General features: G+C 36.8%; 1 protein-coding gene across 13 annotated transcripts in view; it reads left to right on the top strand.

Moving 5' to 3' along the window:
• The window catches only part of CTBP1 (C-terminal binding protein 1), a 245,708-nt gene that overhangs the window by 206,572 nt on the left and 20,259 nt on the right, over positions 1-18,877 (top strand). For all 13 annotated transcript variants that reach the window (XM_075055380.1, XM_075055469.1, XM_075056088.1 and 10 more), the window contains 2 exons: positions 11,985-12,129; positions 16,048-16,254. In XM_075055380.1, the coding sequence (XP_074911481.1) occupies positions 11,985-12,129; positions 16,048-16,254 (352 nt within the window). The remainder of the gene's footprint in view (positions 1-11,984; positions 12,130-16,047; positions 16,255-18,877) is intronic.

Raw genomic sequence — 18,877 nt, 5'->3', positions numbered from 1 at the left:
AGCTTCTGTGGAGGTGAAAAAATGTAGTAAGTATGACAGCAGAGGAGCCAAGTGCAGAGGAGGGTGTTCAGGGGGCCCTTCCACAGGAATTTATTTTCTTCTACTCCAGCAAAGATCCATGATAGACAAGTACAGATCCAAGTATTAACTTAAAGGCTTGTTAGCTAAGTGTCTGTATCCACTTTTGTGTGTGTGGTACTGTATACTGCTGGGTGTGATTCAGGTGTTAAGTTTTGCCAGCTGAACTGAATTGCACCAGTATTCTTGTTTCTCTACAGATACCTTGTTAGACTTGTCCTACACTAATTATAGCAGCCCTTGGGTTTGTGACAGGTTTTCAGAAGCTTTGCACTATCTTGAATTCATAACTCGTTTAATTGTTTATTTACTTTTCATGTACTTGTAATATATAACATGGTTAAACATTTTAAAGTCTCTGTATACGATGAAAGATTTAATATTTTCTTTGATGACTTTCTTACAAAGCCAGCTACTTGAAAATAATACCAATACTAACTTCCTTTCTGTTATCAGGTGAATAAATCAAATTTTCTGTAGTCCATTTCATGTTAACTTCTTCCTGGTGAGAACCCATCGACCAAATATTCAGCTTGTTATTTCTTAGGAAAAATATTTTTATTCTGGAAAAAAAAGTATTTCATTGTTAAAACTTTGAAAATTTGTAAGTGGCAGATTTTTTTTTTCCTTGTGTGTTTTTTCTTTTTTAAACAATAAGGAGAAGACTGAAGAGTTGTATGCTGTATCAACACAGCAAACTAGAACTGCTGATTCTCATGGTTCAGGCAAACACAAGAGATGACCCCTCTCTGAAGCCCTATGTGTAGTTCCTTGGTGGATATCTCTGGAGACTTTCAGGTTTCCTGTCCTACCTTTCTGCCCCTCTCTGTGCACAGGAATAGGTTGTTGACAGAACAGTAGTCAAGAATGATATTCAAGGTTGTTCTCTGCCACATCAGTACTAGCTTAATAGGACTACCTTGTTTTGTTCAGCTGTGTTTTAGTTACAATCAAATTCTTATGTGAATAGGAAAATGCAAAAAAATAAAATTGTTCCTACTGGGAAATAATCTGCATTCCAAACACCCTTTTTCTCAGTTGATTGCATGTTTCTCTCAGGATAGTTAAAACTATTCTTTTTAGATGGTTCTTGAATTGTAAGCTAGATTCAGAGTTGGCAATATTATAGTTCTGATCTCGTGTCTTTTTTTAATGTGTTTATACTGACGTATAGAAAACCATCTTTACAGTGGATGGTCAACAGGATAGCATAAATACCTGAACTTGATTTTGTTGTGACATTCTATTTTAAAACATTAAAATTTTAGCAAAACCTAATGCTAATTTCAACCTTGTCTTTAACATCTGTTGGAAAAGACCAGTGTTTTTGCTGTGCAGTATTGTGGCAGTGAATGAGAACCTAAAAGTAACTAACTTGAGAAAAAATGCAAAGTAGTGAAAACTTCTCTGTCTTCATTGGTGATTGGAGATGCATAGAAATGGTTACTGTCATTTTAGGGTTTTTTTAATTTAAAAAAACCTTAATTTGTAACGTTCAAAGACAATAATAATCTAAGTATAATACTTTATTTTTTTAATTTAGAGAAATATTCAACCCAAGCTTTTTTCTCTCAGTTCCCTTTTACCTCTTTATGTATTGAGAATTAAAATGTGATACAACGCCTTATTTCTGTGTATTTCTTTTTAATCATGTTGAAAAGTTGCATTAATCTTAACTGTTTTTCTATCTCACGCCACTGTCAGAAGTTTAATACATGAAATAGGTAGATTCCGTTTACAAGGACTACATAATGTGGAGAATAAGTAATATAAATGCTGTTTCACTTTTTTTAGTAGATAATAGCAGTCTGCTTTTCAGGTGAACACTGTAACATTGGCAGCTGCACCACCTGTGTAGTTTTATGCTTTGATTACTGAAATCAACATCTTTTACTTCTGATGCATCAAGACTGGGGAATTCCTGTGTGACATGATTGCCTTGCCTTAGAAACACTCAATATTTTCTGGTATCAGTGGGGTGTAGTAAATGAACTTTTCAGATCTTGGGACTGAAAGTCAGTGTGTGTATCTCAAATTGTAGCTTTGGAAAAGCATTTAAATAACTGATGAGTAACACAGGTTATCTGTTGTTGATCTTCACAAGAGTGTTGTATTAAGCGGATTATAGAAAAGCTTGCATTCTTTGCTTTTTATTGTACCAAAATAATTCATTCTTAGTGAGCTCAGTAATATATCTGGAAAAAATATTTTCACTAGCTACCAGTACACTGCCATAATACAAATTTTTGCTAGTCAAAGGATGATGCAGTCCTAAAACATTTGGGTTTGCAAAGTACCACTGTTCTGCCAGGTAATAAATTTCTGCAATAAAAATCACAAACCTTAATTCATTATCATATTGTTGTATTACTTCATCATAGACTAAGAGATCAGTTTTATGAAGTGTTGAGCGCTGTTCACTTCCATGTAAAAACTGTTCACTGTTCATCTGCAGTGAAAAGTGGCTATAGTACTGCTTGTATAATACCTTATTTGGGAATGGTGCTTTACTAAATATAAAATTGTTTTCAGGAAAAGTTTTAAAATTAGAAGTTGCATATTTAAAGCAGTATTTAAAATGTTCATGTATTTACGAATGCACATTCCTGGCCATACTAAATGATGTTGTCCTGTTAATTAAAATACAGATTTTGATAATGGATGTTAATTTGCAAAAGACGGTTCCCCATTGTGAACGAAGAGATGACTGAAAATCAAGAAAAGGTTTAGTGTTGAAAAGAGCTTGCTGAAAGCAGAAGGTGAAATTTAGTTTTTCTTTCATATTTCTTGTCATTAACAAAAGGTACTGAATCTGATAGGGTAGTAGATACAGATACATTTATATAGTCTGAAGTTGCAGGAGGCAGGCCAGAGACTGGGAAATTTAGGATGGGGTTTGAAAGAGGTGATTGACGTTGTTTCATACACACAGATGGGTGGTTGTAGATGAATGTAATGGGGAAAAAAAAAGACATGAACTGAGAGTTAGATGAGGAGGAAAGGAGTGAAAGACTACAGAGGAATGGCTAGGCAAATTTAAGAGCTGGTATGAAGTCAGCTTGCGTAGTTGTGGAGCCTTGATCACAGGGGTGTGAGGAGTCAGTGTTTGAGGAGTAAACATTTTGGAATGCGGAGAAGGGGTTTCTGCTGGTCACAAGAAGGTTTCAGGGACAGGATGATGGTTTAAAATGCTGTCTTTTAAGATGGCTAGACAACAAAGGAAGTAGAGTGGAAAAGGGGAATTTGTAGTAGTTTGTGAGACAGCAAAGCACAAGCTAGATATTTTTTCATAGAGAAGCAAGTAGGCTGAGAGACTTTAACACATACAGAAAGGAAGGAAAAGAAATGAGGATTTGAATGCTGTTTGTATACAGGGTCAAAAGCAGGACATTAGCAAACACTACTACACCTTACTATGTGTGTTAATTAAACAAAGTTTTCTCCAAATTGGGTGATGCCTGGGTTGCAGTTCTGTAGCAATTCCCTTATGCCAAAGAGTTAATTTGTCATTCTCTTTTTATGGCTGAGGAAATTGAAGGACGGAAAAGAGGTAACTTGTTTAAGGTCACAAGTAAATAATAACGTGTATTAGAACTCTGCTTCATCTCAGGTCAAAGCATTCATTCCCCGTGCCACTGCTTTGGAAGGCAATTTGGGTGACTGAGATATGTTTCCTTCCTTTTGAAAATCAGGCTGTCGGTACTTCAGTGAATACTGACGTTTACTGAGAGTGATCCCAGATTTTGAAATAACTTTGTAGTTAGAGGACAGTTATTACATTTCTTCAGAAATTACTTGTGTATAAGGTTTTGCTGATTTCTTGTTTTGTTTTTTTCCCCACCCGCCCTAGAAAAAGTAGTTTGTTTTCGAGCCAGTCTGAAAGGCTGCAATTTATATGTTTATGCTTTGACTCCTAAGTTCGTTTCATTGTAGATGTTGCATATGGCTGTGTGAAGTTGAGCATTACCTTTGTCAAACTATATCATGGGGTAACTGGGAACTGGGTTAACTGCATCCTATCAGGAAACTTCTGTCATTTAGGGTAAAAATTACTTTAAGATTTTGGTGGTTAAATTTCTCTCTTAATAGAGATTGCATTGCTGTCAATGAAAGTTACTCACTATGTTTAAATTGTTTTTATTTTACAGTTAATTGTGTAAATCAGTCTTTTCAGTAACCATCTCACACTGCCTCCAAATGTACATGGTGTTTTGGTTTGTTCTGCCAAAAATATAGATGCTCATCCAAAAAAATTATTTTAAAATAATTAGCTTGTTTCCATCCTCATTCCAGGTCAACTTGCTTTTTTCACTGTCTCATGCTCTGTTGTCTCTCCCCCTCTTTTTCCCAAATCCCTCTTCCTTTCACTGCTATTCACGGTTTACTGCTTTTCCTGGCTCCTTGGCAGCCTACCCAGCACTTCTGATTTCTGCTCCTTCCTTCTACTTCTGTACCTTCAAAGGCATCACAGACTCAAGCACACCCTTGAGGTCTGTGTTGCTTGAGATTTTTTTAGTCTCTGGGCTTCCTGACTTCTGCTGTATATTCTGTAACATGGAGTGCGCTGTGTATCTCCAAAGGGCTAAATGTAAACATAATATGCAAGATCTGGTAATAGACATCTTGGCCAAGCAGAGAGAAAATAAAGTCATCCTTGCAACCCAAATGAAAAAGAGAGGAAGCACAGCTGATTAGAAATGATCTTTAAAGCAAAACATACAGGCTGGAAAGAAGTCAAGAGTTTGTTTCAAGCAGTGTACTTTTTCTCATTTTCTCTTTCTTTAATTATGTGGTTTCCTACATCTTTCTCAAATCACCTAGAAGAAAAAAATGGGTGTGTTTGTGAGTGGCTTTACTGCTTCATGCAGCTACCCAGCTGACCAGAACATTAAAGGGAGTAGGCTGCTTGGTTGGAAGCGGGAAGATAGTCTGTCTGGTAAACCCTATGCTCCAGCCTTACAAGTGATTAAGTTAGAATGTATCATATCCCTTGACTCCTATTATAAAAGCACAAAATGATCATCACAGGGATACTACATTTCCATATTTTTAGTTTAAGTTAAAAAACAGTTAAAAGCTGAACTTCTTATTCAGTAGTGTAGGACTTGAAACTTTTCAATTGCACTTTCACATACGAATTAAATATAGAAATAGTTCCAGTCATTACAGTTTCATGTAAGGCTGTTTCAAAGAAGAGCTAAAGAGCTTTCATAATACAACAAATGTTTGAAACTGATAGAAACAAATCAAGAATGGTGCTGTTGTTCAGCTGAGTCTTTGATTTGTTCCTGTTACATCAATGGTTAAGTAAGATATTTTTTCCAGCTTCAGATTCTTCTTTGTTTAACAGTAAAGCTGCAATCTTGCACTTGTACCATCAGTGCTGTTTATATTCATGACGCAGTTGCAGCATTTTAGTTTTCCATCAAAATTAAATTCTCGAATATAGATTGAAAGGAAGCCGCCTTGTTCTAAACAGTAATGTGTACTTGAGAGTAAGTTGTCACCTCGGAGCTGATCCAAAACCTTGCAAATTTACTGAAACTGAATGAGCCTTGGATCAGGTTCCTTATGAAAGACTTTGAAAAAAATGAACAAATGGAAATCCTAAAAACTTTCGTTACACCTCGTTATACAACAAAGTAGTTAACACACAGCTATCACAGTAAGGATGTATGCAAAATCAGTGTTTGTATTCAGTGACCCTTCTGCCAACATCTGTCAGATTTGCCAGTTGCAACATTATAGGTCAAGTGCAGCATTACAGGAAGGGGCAGGTTGCCAGTGTCCCCTCTGAACTAATACCCTTTGAAAAGCAGAATGGAAGTGCTGCCGTACCCAGCAAGCAGCATATATCAATTTTACAGACAGATTAAAGTCTCATATAGTTGGTTATCAGCTAGCTTTTTCTTTAATTTCCCAGCACCAGGTAAGGTTCATTGGGGTTTGAAAATTGCTGGTGATTATTAACAGGTCTTTTGAGACAGAGTTGCGTGGGGTGATACACTGTCATCAGTGACTTTCATAACATAATGATCCTTTGGTATAGATGTTCAGTCCATCATAGCATCTGATAGACTTGAACTGAAATGCAACACAATTCAGCCTTATTTATAGAACATACAAGTTAACACACGGAACTCCTGTTAAAGATTTTTCATTAAAGCCTTTTACTTAGTAAAAGTGTTTTCAGAGTCTATATTCTCAAATTGAGTTCTGTCATTAAACTGCATCTAATTGTCAGTAAATCCTGGGTTTGAAAGACTGACTGCAATGTAGTTTTTAAAAGGAAGTTTGCTATAGGCTATGCAGGCTATTTATATAGTTGTGTGTGTATTTGTATGTATGTATTTTTCAATAGTATATTTTTAAAAGACTAGAAATACACTATCATATATGTCATGTGTATATATATGTTGTTTATGCAGTGTGTGGATATGTAAGATTTTAGAGAGTGTTTTCAGGAGCCTGCAAGGAAGTTTTGTTCATGTTTGTGTAAAATATTTATACTTACTTGTATTTGTGTGCAGTATAAACTTAAGTATTAATATTTAGGGTCTACACTAGACAGTATCGTGGCTGAATAAAGTGCATATCATGAAATGGGTAGGTTACTGACAGTGCCATGGATCATAGGAACCTAAAATTGAGCTGATAGTCTTGTAAAGAGAGACAGGAACTTGTAAAAAGTAGCACAAACCAGCAGTTTTGGAGACCTACTAAATACTGTTTGAGGACACTGGCTTTTCTTTTTCGTTTTAACAGCGCTAGTTTCACATGGACGCTTTGTAATGTTGTAGCGAGGCTTTGAGAGCAGCTACAAGTCTGCTGCAGCCTTCCCCTGTGTGGCAGACTATTGATTACAAATGTGATGTGCAGCTGCTTTTTGCAAGTCAAATAATGCAAGGCCTACTCAGTTTAGATAAAGTACATTTTTTCCACCCAAATGTGCAAAATATCTCAAGTCTGTTGGTGACAGTGGAACATTTTTTTTTGGAGATGACACATCAAACTCCAAGTCCAAAGAAATGCAATACCCTGTAGTTTCTAGAACCAGATAAAATATAGCACTTTCCAGTGATGATTTTCTGGAAGTCTTTTGTAAAAATTATGATATATTTTCATATGCAATGTGTAATTTATAAATATGTTCTGTCTCTCCATTGAAGTAGTTTGGCATTTTACATACTGTGTTATGTTTCTATGTTCTGGATTTGACCTGCAAGTCTCTGAGAGCAGTCTCTCAAAGTAAAATCTAGTAGTGTCTGTTTGGATGACCAAAGAAGAGGAGGCCTCACTGTCCTATTCTTAGCATGTTATGATATGTTTACGCTTTTTTGTAAAAATAAAGATGATGCTAAAGTTCTCCAAATAATATGAGGCATGTGCATCACAATGGTAACTATGCGATGCTTGGCATGATGGCTAAAATATCTGGTGCTGAAATAAGGTGAAAAAAATAGCTAGGAAAATGTTTTTAAAGGATTTCAACCTTCAGTATTCACTACCTAAGTTTTGTTGAATTCTTTGAAATAGAAATGTCTCCTACTACAGTGTCATCTGTTCTCTAAGAGCCTTGGAAACCTGGCATGTTGGGAAAGCAGAGTAGTCATTCTGAGGTTGAAGGACAGCAGAAAGACCTGTCCAAGCAGTTGTGATTGGAAGGGATGTCAGCTCATTGAAGAGGGTATGAAAAAGGCTTTCAACAAGCAGTGTGCTGTAGCTTCACCTGGAAGTAAGTCTGAAGGCACAGAAATTACGCAGATGGGCTACATAATCATTTGGGAACAGAAGGAAGCCAACTCATGTCCCGTGTTTGAACTTTTATCTCAGATCCTTTCTTCCTGAAAAGCACAATTGTAGTCTGATGAAAGCAGGAATGGCTGTTGAAGGTACACGGCTAACTCTGCTTGTTCTCTATCAAATTTTGCCCGTTGCCTTTCCTTGCAAGCATCATGAAAGAGCATTGTCTGACTGCCACAGACTTGGGCTGATCTGAAATTTCTAGCTTGCTTGTTAAATATGTTATCGCACTCAAATTGACACGAGTTGATATCTTTGTAATAAAATTGTACTAGAATTCAGTGAATGTTGAATCAATCAAGTTCATTATGGAAAATGATGAAAAAACCACAACCACTCCCTCTTTCTCTCATGCATCGACCACTGGTTGTGCTTCTGTAAGTGATCAGTAGATTACTCCTATACACAGTTATTTTTTCTAAATATTATTTCATTTTCTAGAACTGTTCACATTTATGCTGGATTTCAGTTTCATGTTCAAGTTTTGATTTTACTCATTGGTAAACTTATCAAACTTCCTTGTGCGCATTTAGTATATGTAATGACTGAGACTATAATTTATAGAAATAATTCCAAAATACAGAAACTTTCACTATTAATTTTTTTAATATGTAAGTTGCATTATTAATATTCATCAATGCTGAATGTTTCTAGCTTCAGCTTTTCTTCTATTATTTTCTGCCTTTTTGGCATACTTGAATCACATGGCCAGTTGCAAAAAGCAGTAACAATTTAATTATCAAATTAATGTGAAATAATACACAGTCGCAGAAGATACATTTTTGGCAGTGCATTTCCTTGCTAGCTGGTCCATAATCCTAGAAGACACTGAAACACTACAAAGAAAATTTAAAAAGATTTTTCATTTGCATCTATTTGTTCCATATCCCATATGATGGGTAAATAACTGCCTGTGGAAATGGCTAGTGTCAGCATTAAGCCATAGCTGAGAAAGATTTTTCCTTTTATTGAACACATTGCCAAGCTTCCCAATACTTTTCCATCTCCTCCTAGTGCCAAGCCATAACCTAGATGGGCCCAAACATGTAGTGTAATGGGTCCAGGCCGGCCCTCTTAGAGTCCAAATTACAGTCTTGACTGGCTGAGTTAATAAAATATGCATGATTATGAATTGAAAAGCTGCTTCCCAAATGAAACACTGTGATTTTAAAACACAAATATCTGAGCCACTTCAGCTGTCTTTTAGCCCTCATTTAATGCGGTCCTTAAAGTAGTGGCAGCTCTCTGTCTGCACACACAAAACCACACATGCCATTGGCCTTTTCCAGTCTGGGAGAGGAGAGTCTTGGCTGTCATATGAGCCTTAGGTGGGTCCTCATATCTACTTCAGTTTTTGCTCTTCTGACAACTACACAGAAGGTGTTTTCTCCTGCATCACAGCCATCTAGAGCAACCTTAGAGGGGCAGGATGAAACGTGTGTGATAAAACACAGAATGGAGGACATGGCTAGTTGGGGAGAACCAGGATATCATAACTTGAGGACCTTGAGGCTTGAAGTAACAAGTGCTGTGACTTGGAGAAAGAAGTCCTACTATAAACTTGGGAGTGTGACAGAAACGCACGCTTCACGGGGAAGGATTCAGATTTACGCGTTAGACAAAGGATCAGCTGGCAGCGTGACGATGGCCATGCAGAAACGTCAGATGTCATGTGAGACTTCATTAGGAGGGATTTCCAGCACATGTAGTCTTGGTGATGGAGGTAGTGTTGGTATAACACAGCAGGGAGGGAGACCTCCAGTAGCAGGCGCATTGCGTGCAGTTGTGATCACCCACAGAAGAGTTGGGCTTAGACTTCGGTAAGCGCAGAGGAGGAGTGATAGACTGATCAGGGAGGTGGAAGGGCATCATCCTAGATAAGACTAGAAGGACCAGGCTTGTGAAGTCTAGCCAAGAAAATGCTGGGAGGGGATATTATTGTTGTGTATAAATACATTTAGATTGTAAACACCAAGGAGAGAAAGTAGGGTTTAAGCAAATGGCCAGAACAAATGGATATAAGCTGGGCTGTGAATAAACTGAGGCTGGAAATTAGAAAAAATTTCCATATCATTGGAGCTGTGAGATTTTGGAAAGTTTCCTTTTAGGAATTAATGGGACAAAAAAACCCTAAGGGCATTTTAGGTGGGCACTGAGGTTATAAGAGGGACTATTTCTTGCATAGACTGCCCCAGGTATGAGCTTTGACTTGGTCCATACCAGCTGTAATGTTGCTGTAGAAGCAAACCCAATAAACTGTTCTGTTTTTTGTTTGTTTTTTTTTTTTAATCCTATGTAACAGCTCAAGGAAACACGTTCTGATGAGTGCAGTCTTTCTGATTGGTGACTGCTAGATGTAATCTCCAAAGGACTTGTTTGCACCATTAAAATCAAGGAGTTTTGTGTGTATATAATCGTTTATAAGATCAGAGCCTACAGCTGTTCTTTGAATTATGTTGTAGCCGCATTCTTTAAGGATGTGCAGTTTCTAGGGTTTTTTTCAGTTCTTACTCTTACAAGTAAATCTAAATTCTGCTCAAAGGATTCTGGTCTTTATCTGACTTAGAACTGGGGTTACCAATCCAGAAACACCTGTTGAAACAGCATAAATCATTTTGTGAAGTAGTCAGTACGAAGCGGTTTTCTTTCATTTTTATGGAGTTTCTTTTTATTTTCTTTTAAAATTTTTCTTCATGTATTTGAATTTTAAGAATTACTGCTGCAGATCTTGGGCTCCAACAGTTGTAATCCTCTGTGTGTGAGACTGTGTTTTGCTGCAGTAGTTTTTTTTAAACTATTTATGTTGATTATTGTTACTGATCTTGCAGTACCCTAGAAAATGCTCGTACAAGCAGAAATAATTCAGGTGACAGTCTGTACATGTACCGGACCCAAAAGTCTATTGAATAAGAAATTTAGAGCCTCTGTAGAACTTCTATGAAGTGGGTCATAGAAACCTCTTGAGGTTATTACATCTAGCTCAGATATTGAAATGATTTATGTATGTTTTGTATCTCATAGAATGATTAGGGTATTAGGTAGTGCAGTGAAGGTAGAAACACAGAGGAGTGTTTTGAAGAAGTGAAATTGTCCAATTTGCATGTAAAGAGGAAAATATTTTCCACTTTCTGAACAATAAACTTGTATCAGCTGTGTGAGGTGCAGTGTCACTGTATGGTAGCAGAATTTGAAACTGCTGGGCATGGTGTGCTAGGCTCTCTTCCCCTTCTCCGCACCCCTTCCTCTGAACCTTTCTTGAGTAGGTTGGATGCACTGTAACATAATTTGAAAGATATTCAGACCTTTCAGATCCCATCAATTTATTGTAGCTTTTTTGGCTTTCTCTCTCGTGTGAAAGTTTTTTTTTTTCTTTTGCAACATTTTTGCTTTGGTTAATTTCTTATTTCTTAGAGGTGCTGTTTTTTCCAGATAATGTCTAGTTTGGCATCTCAGTTATGCCAATTTATAAGACATCTAGTTTTCCATCAGTGAGAACTTAGTTGCAGTATCAGTAAACTAAGGGACAAACACTTTGTTCTTATGTACGAATTGACAGATTTGAGTCTCTGTTGTCTAAGGGTTTTGTAACGATTACTGATTGTTTTCTATTCAGGTATCAAGTGGTTTTAATAGCGCAGTGAATGCCTGTACCACTGTGTGTATGGTGAAGAGATACTGCTCTGTGACTCCATTCAAAACTGAATGTCAGCTGCCTAAGCATAAAAATACTTAGCTGTTTAATGTGAGTGCTTGCTCCCATGTTGTGTTTCATCTGCATGTGCAGATGGAGTCCGGTGATGTTTGTACTTAGGGTTCGATATTGCAGAGCATCTCCTGTGAAATGAGAAGAGTTTTCGCTCTTAATAAGAACACAAATACAGGTCACTTAGTTCTTCTAAAGCAAATCTCATGCTACAATGGATACATCAGATGAAAAAGACTAACTAGAGGCTGGAAGATATTTGGAGAAATAATGCTTAAAACAAAAGACCTGGATTGGATGCTTTTACAGTCTTTTTATACCTGAAGAAATGGATACGTGATTAAGCTGAGATCCTATGAAAGCAAAAAAATAAGTATTTTTTCTTCCTTTTTATTTATAGGTACTAAATGAAGCAGTGGGTGCACTGATGTATCACACTATCACTTTAACACGAGAAGACCTGGAGAAATTTAAAGCACTTCGAATAATTGTCCGAATTGGCAGTGGTTTTGATAATATTGACATCAAATCTGCTGGAGATTTAGGTATGACTATTAAAAACAGTATTTTACATCTTATACTTGCCTCCAGAAATCTGATAGCATCTAAGTCTTTTTATTAATGTTTTCTGTATAATTTATACTAACGTAGTTTGTAAGCTGTGTAATTTTCTCATCAAAGTGTTTAAAAATCATTATGGAGATACTAGCATTAGTTAATTAAGTGATAATATTAACAGCATTGTGACAGGATGACAATCTGCCTATTCAATATAGACCCAAGGAGTAAGACCATAATTTTTCATGTCTTTCTTTTTTACCCCAATTGTATATTTTAACTACTACTGCTGTAATCCGATCACAAAATATAATTCCATCAGCATGGCATACTTCTGTTTGAATAAAAAATGAGATCATTATCAACTGTCTGAGACTTACTTATGATGCATGAGATTCAGTGCTAAACCACTCCATAAAATAGAAATATTGATTTTATAGGGGAATCAGCTGTTGCTGCTTCAGAGTAAATTCAGATATTGGAACTATGAAGAGATGGTGCTTAGTGTTTCACTGTAAAAAAACAACAGTCTGATTTGTACTTTTCTTACTCTAGGTTAAACCATCTCTTACTTGTAATCTACAGGTCAAACTACTACTTGGAATAAATGTCTACGTTTTCTTTGTTTCTTTTCTAAGACTGAGGTTGACCAACCGTGTTTCCCGTTATGCTCTGGGAAGATCTTGGAAACATTTATTTCAATGTGATAGTGCTTAGTCCTAGTAATAACCCCACTGATGTAGTGAGGAGCTGCAATATGGTCTATCAGTAAATGTTAGTAAAATAATAACCTGTTTCTAATAGTGGTGTAGTTTGCACAGCAGGCAGAGGCTAACAACTTCTTTGCGAGTTTCTATAAAGAACAGATCACGTCTGAAAGCATGCAAGGCTGCGTCACCACATATTGTAACTGGTGCCACAGTTAGGCGCATGCGTTGTGAGCCCCAGAAAACACATATATGTGTAGAGATTAGCCTGCGGTAAAATCCTAGATCAAAAGCCAAAACCTAGGTACAGATCAAAGGCCCTGACTGGTCAGGAGTCCGACTTGTGCAGAGAATCCCTGATAAGAGGAAAATCTTTGTAGGTTTGTTGGCTCTTTCTGCAAGTCTCCATGCTGGATTGTAACCTAAGCTTATAATTTAAATGTATCCACATAATTCTTCAAGCCAGAGTACAGCAGATTTGGGAAATTCTGATTCATGTGAAATGCTAAATGGCCACATTCCTAACCATTCAGTTCGTATGTTGTGATTAGACTGAGTTATGCAGTTAGGATCCATCCTGTTTCTGCATTCTAGTATTTACAAAATAGAATTGTCCGCTCTGTCAAAAGCCAGTAAATACTGGAAGGTTTGCGGTATAAAATCTCTGATTTTAACAGTTAGTGTGAAATGGTTGGAATTAAATACTCACTACTACGCATCTCAAAGAGGTAATATGAGAGTTGATTGCTCTTTCTAAAAAGCTTTGATTCACTCTTGAAACATAGTGTAGAGTTAGACCATAAAGTCAGACATATTCCTGAACTTCCATAGTAACTTTTGGAGTTATTTTTCATAGAGCTGGCTCGTGGTGTTGTTACCAGCTTTTCCTATTATTTTCATGTTAGCTCTCTTACTCTCCTTAAAATGCATGAAAACATACGTTTCTTAGATAAAATCTTTTAAGATCTGGTCTGCTTTTTCTCCATTTTATAAATTGTTGGCTAGAAAATATGTACAAGTTGTGAGTGTAACTGGATGCAAGTGAAGTGGGAGTCAAGGTGATGCCTGTCGACTCCTGCATTTTTCAGCATTGAACCTATGCACGAGATCACTGAAAGCTGTAGGAAAAGGAGAAAAGGGAGGGAGCATAGAAGCAATGGATATGAGATGAGAGTGCGCTGGCTTTTCCTGTGTGAAATGTCTCTTTTCTTCATATCCTTGCCTCTCTCTTGCTGCTTTTTGTGGTTCACCATGTCTCTGCCTTTCAGAAATTAGCTGTTTTTAAAGTTAGGGGGAAATAGGGAAAAAGAAATTCCTACAGCTTATGAGAGAAATTATCTGACTTTTGTTCCCCAAGTTTCCTAAGGAAACCTATTAGGGAAGAAGGTATAAGGTGAGTTCAATTCCTTATTTCTCTTCTCAAATACGTAATCTAACTCTTTAAGTGCCTTTTAAATGTTTTGTGATGCCAGCTATCAAGAGACTTGCTTATTAAATTTGTTTTGCCATCTAAAACCTGCATTTTTGCTCCATGAAAAAGACTTTTTGTATAAACAAATGCATCTGTTCAATATGATGCCCTTAAAGGGATGTTATTTTTCAATCTTTTACTTTTCTCTCCACTCGTGGGTTTTTTTCCCATTTTTAAAACTGGCGAGTTCCATACTACCATTGATGTTAACAGGTTGCCAAGATTAATATTCCAGCAAATTATGCTGTTTTATCTTTTTGTAAGTCTAAGAGCAGGGACTCAGCAGACACTATCTCCCCAGCAGAGGAAAAAAAAATAGTTTTGCGGGTCCTTATGTTGGTTTTTACTGATCTAAAGCAAGCTGTAAAAAAGTACTGGGCAGCAGAATGAAGACATTTGAATGTAAACCGTAGATAAATATAGTATAAACTTACTATTTGTCAATTATTGTTATTACTGTTATTGAAGAGATCGTTTTTTCTTCCTTGCTTCTTAAGATACACTGGCGTTAGCTGAGGACTGATTGAATATTTATTTATGTAAAAATCCAAATAACTAAACAGTGAAAACAGTATTATGGTGCTTTTTAGGATACAAGACACTTTTTTCCTCCACTATGAAATTATACTGTATACTGTCTGTGATCTCAGTCAGCAGAACTGAAAGACAAACATTTGTGGGAGCTGATGATTAGAGAGAGAACACGTAGAAAATGAAGACAGACAAGTCAAAAAGGACACAAAACTTTTTCAAGTAAACATTTTGCTTAACTGCTGTACGTGGAGTCCTGGAAGGTAGAAAACAGAATGGGATAACTTGCATGCAATTACAATCCCTTGTTGCCTGATCTGTTTTTTGAAGTAAAAAAGGAATATTGTGGGTCTTGAATCAATCTACCTTCCACAACTGTCAGTGGAAATCTGTAACGGTCTTTTAGCTGCTTGTTGTTATGCCCTTTTCAACTAGTAAATTTTCAGCTATTAGGAACATGGACTTAATTTTGCATTATCTTTCCATGCCATGCAGAAGTGAATTTTATATTTTCCTATTGACAATTTGATGGGTTATACCTTCAATATGAGGGACCAGTAAAGGACTTGGATTCTGTTTGTCATAGTTCTGCAAACGTGCAACACGCAACAAATTGTCTCTCCCTGTATCATGATTACCCATACATGAATTGGAAATACTAATAGTCATCCTGTGAGGGCTTTCTAAGAGTTGCTGTCATTATAAATTATTTTATCCTTTTTATAGCTTGTATAGATAGCTTTTGGGAGGGTATCTGCTCAGTGGTGGAAAGCTAACTCACTCAATTAAATCTAAACAATGTTCATTAACCACACTGTTGAGAGCAAGGCAGATTTCTCTTTGCTTTTCAAAACACCTAGCTCAGTGTGCATATAAAACGCTTACCAAGACTTGTGTTCTAAACTATCTGACATCTTCAGTACTTTCCTTTTGTGGTTTCAGTGGTCTGTTTGCTGTTTGCCTTAGTTTGTAAACACAATAAATAGTAATAAAAAATCAGAAAAAATATGTTTGCACATATTTATCAACTATTATGTTAAGTATTCTGTCTGTCATTACAGTCAGAAACTTAGAATTTGTGCAAAGCAGGTGTTGAAGTATCTGTAAATTTAAACATCATACTCCTGAATTGCTGTTAAATGGGAAAAAGTAAGAAACGTTTGGCAAATGGTATCCTTTCCCCCCATCCTTTGCAGGAATTGCAGTGTGTAATGTGCCAGCTGCCTCGGTAGAAGAAACAGCAGATTCTACCATGTGCCACATTCTGAACCTGTACAGGCGAACCACCTGGCTTCACCAGGCTTTGAGAGAAGGCACGAGAGTACAAAGCGTTGAACAGATTCGGGAAGTGGCTTCTGGAGCTGCCAGGATCAGGGGGGAGACCTTGGGCATTATTGGATTAGGTATGTTGGCTTGAGAGGTGGTTTAATACTCCTTGCCTTCCGTTGCTTTAAAAAAATCATGAAGATTTGAGCTATAAAAATGGAATACTTTGTTCACTCCTTTCCATGTCAAGCATGCTATATAATACCACTTCATTCCTGATGTTTTTATGTCTCAAATGTTTTCCCCTTAGACATCATCATTTCCCTCAGAAAACATATTTTGTTGCTGATATTCTCTCAATTCTTTGAATTCTGTACATCTTTCTGTTGCCATATTGCCTGGTGTCAGTCACGCTGGTTCTAAGAGAAGGAGACACCATCACTTCTCTTTTCCAGGACAAGGATCCTGCTACTTCAGCCTGGTGTCACGTGTATATGTTGAATTTCTCATCTGTTGTCACATCTGGTTCTGTTTGTGCTTTTTCGCTTTTACTGTTTTTAATGTATCTGAAAAGTCTTTGCTGCAGTAACAGCCTGCAGAGCAGTTATTTCATATGTTTGGTTGAGTTGAATCAGAAATTGTATTTCAGCTCAAATGAGAGGAAAAATATATGCAAGAAAGTTTGAAATGTTTCCAGACCTAATAAAATCACCTACTTACCTCTCTGAATGGCCCTAAATGTGTTTCACCATCTAACAGATGGACAGGCTTGCTTGAGATGAATTAATTACTGTCTATTACAGAAGTAGAGAAGAAAAACAAGCAAGTCAGTTTCTCTATAAAAATTATTCAGTCATGTGCTTGTCTTATCAAAGATCTGATAGATTGTGGATGTAATTGCTGTGGTATTCATTCACAGGAATTAATAATACGATTTTGACAACAAGGCATCATACTTAAATGACTGTTCCAGTTACACATTGCTGTCAAATAACTCAAGCCACAAACTCTTACTTTTGGAAGCTGAAAATAGCCTGGCATTACATAGTACTCATTTAAATGAGTATGCAACACACCAAAAACGTCCTCACAGTCGAAGAATTGCCTTTAAAATACGACTTTCAAGAAGTTAGTCATGAAGTTGCTTTCTCAAATCTATACCTGTGTAATTATGCACCTCATTTAAACACACAGTGATTATTGCACTCACAGTCACAGCATCTGTACATAAATAATAGACAATCACCTGCAGTGTTTTAAAAACGGAAATGCATACCTACTTTTTGAAACTTAAGCTTTGGCTCACGTGCCATGTGCATATTTGCTAGAGATATCTGTCCTGTTGGCATTGCATTTTTTGTATTGCACAAATTCCAGACTGAGATTAGAAAAAAAAGTCATTCATTATTGACTTCCTTAAGTGAATTTTGTGTGTGTTGTTTTTGTTGTGAATGACTGAAAAGCACAGGGAAACAAATGGATAATCAGATCGCCAATATGTGTGTAACACTACGTAAAAAGCTAGGTTTTGGTTTTAGTTTTAAAAAGCAAGCCTTTTGTTTGCATAGTATATTAAAAGGCTAGTAAAGTCTGATTTTTAAAGGTACACATCTGTTGCAGTTATTAAGCAGTCATTTTCTCTAGCCTTTTATCGTTTCTATTTCTTTTCCTACAATAGAATATTTACAATTTCAAGGAAAATTTTTTAAAGTCAGTTGTAAAAACTTCCACTGTTTTGGTTTTGTGCATGTATGTGAATAGGCACAACGTTTTGATTCTGACATGTTCTAACAAACTCCTGTGTAGCTATGTATTAATGAAGAATACAAATGTAGTCTTAGAAGATATGGAAATAGGGCTGTACTAAACTTCACATTTGAGCACTTCAGGCACTTAGGCTGTGATATATGCTCACTGCAAGAGGCTACCTGTCTCTAGTTTTAGACTAAAATGTGTATCTGTAACCACCTTCAACAGACTGGTGCCCTTAGGTTATGTTTCTCTACTAGTGCCCTCTTCCCACATCTGTAGTTTTTCCTTGATTTATTATTTTATTATTTAGACATGTCAGTGTAAGAAGTGATGAACCATTACGAGGCTATGAAGTGAATGTATCGCACACAAACCAAACAATTCTCATCATCTAAGTCCTTCTTTTCTCTAGTTCCGCGTAGTATTGCTGTTTCTGTCCTTTCTCGTTAATGTGTGTCCAAGATCATCTCATATCTCAACCACAGCTATGTTTCTCTATTCTTGTCTTAAACTTGTGGTCTCTTCAGCGGAGGGTTGCTTAAATTTATCACTTTGCTGCTGCAACAGCTAACTCCAGACCATCTTCACATCTGTTCCTGGGCTTTTCTCTTGTTTTGCCAAAGAGAAACACCCTAGTTCTTGCCTATCTCTGTGCTAGGAATGACTACGTCATTCCCTCCAAAGCTTCAGCTACTCACTTCCTTATCCGCTGGTCTAGCCAAGTTTCATGACTCACTTGCCTTTTTCTTTCCATCACCCATCACTTTTCTTTGCCTCCTCTCATGCATATTCCTGCTTTGACACTTGGTCTGTCCTGCTTAATCCTATTACTCCGTGCTCCTCTAAAGTTAACCCCATCTCTCATCCTCTGCTTGTATAGAGCTTGAAGATAAGCAGAGACTCAACAGCATAATGCCTCCTTCATGTCCTTGTTGGATACCATCCGTCATTGTTCTGTTGTTTGGTTAGCCTCTGAGCTCCTTAGGGCAAAGCCTGTGTTTCTTTCTG

The sequence above is a fragment of the Buteo buteo genome, chromosome 1, assembly GCF_964188355.1.
Source record: "Buteo buteo chromosome 1, bButBut1.hap1.1, whole genome shotgun sequence".
Classification (NCBI taxonomy): Eukaryota; Metazoa; Chordata; class Aves; order Accipitriformes; family Accipitridae; genus Buteo; species Buteo buteo.
The sequence above is the reverse complement of the archived record's forward strand: the minus strand, read 5'-3'. Positions and strand labels throughout refer to the sequence as shown.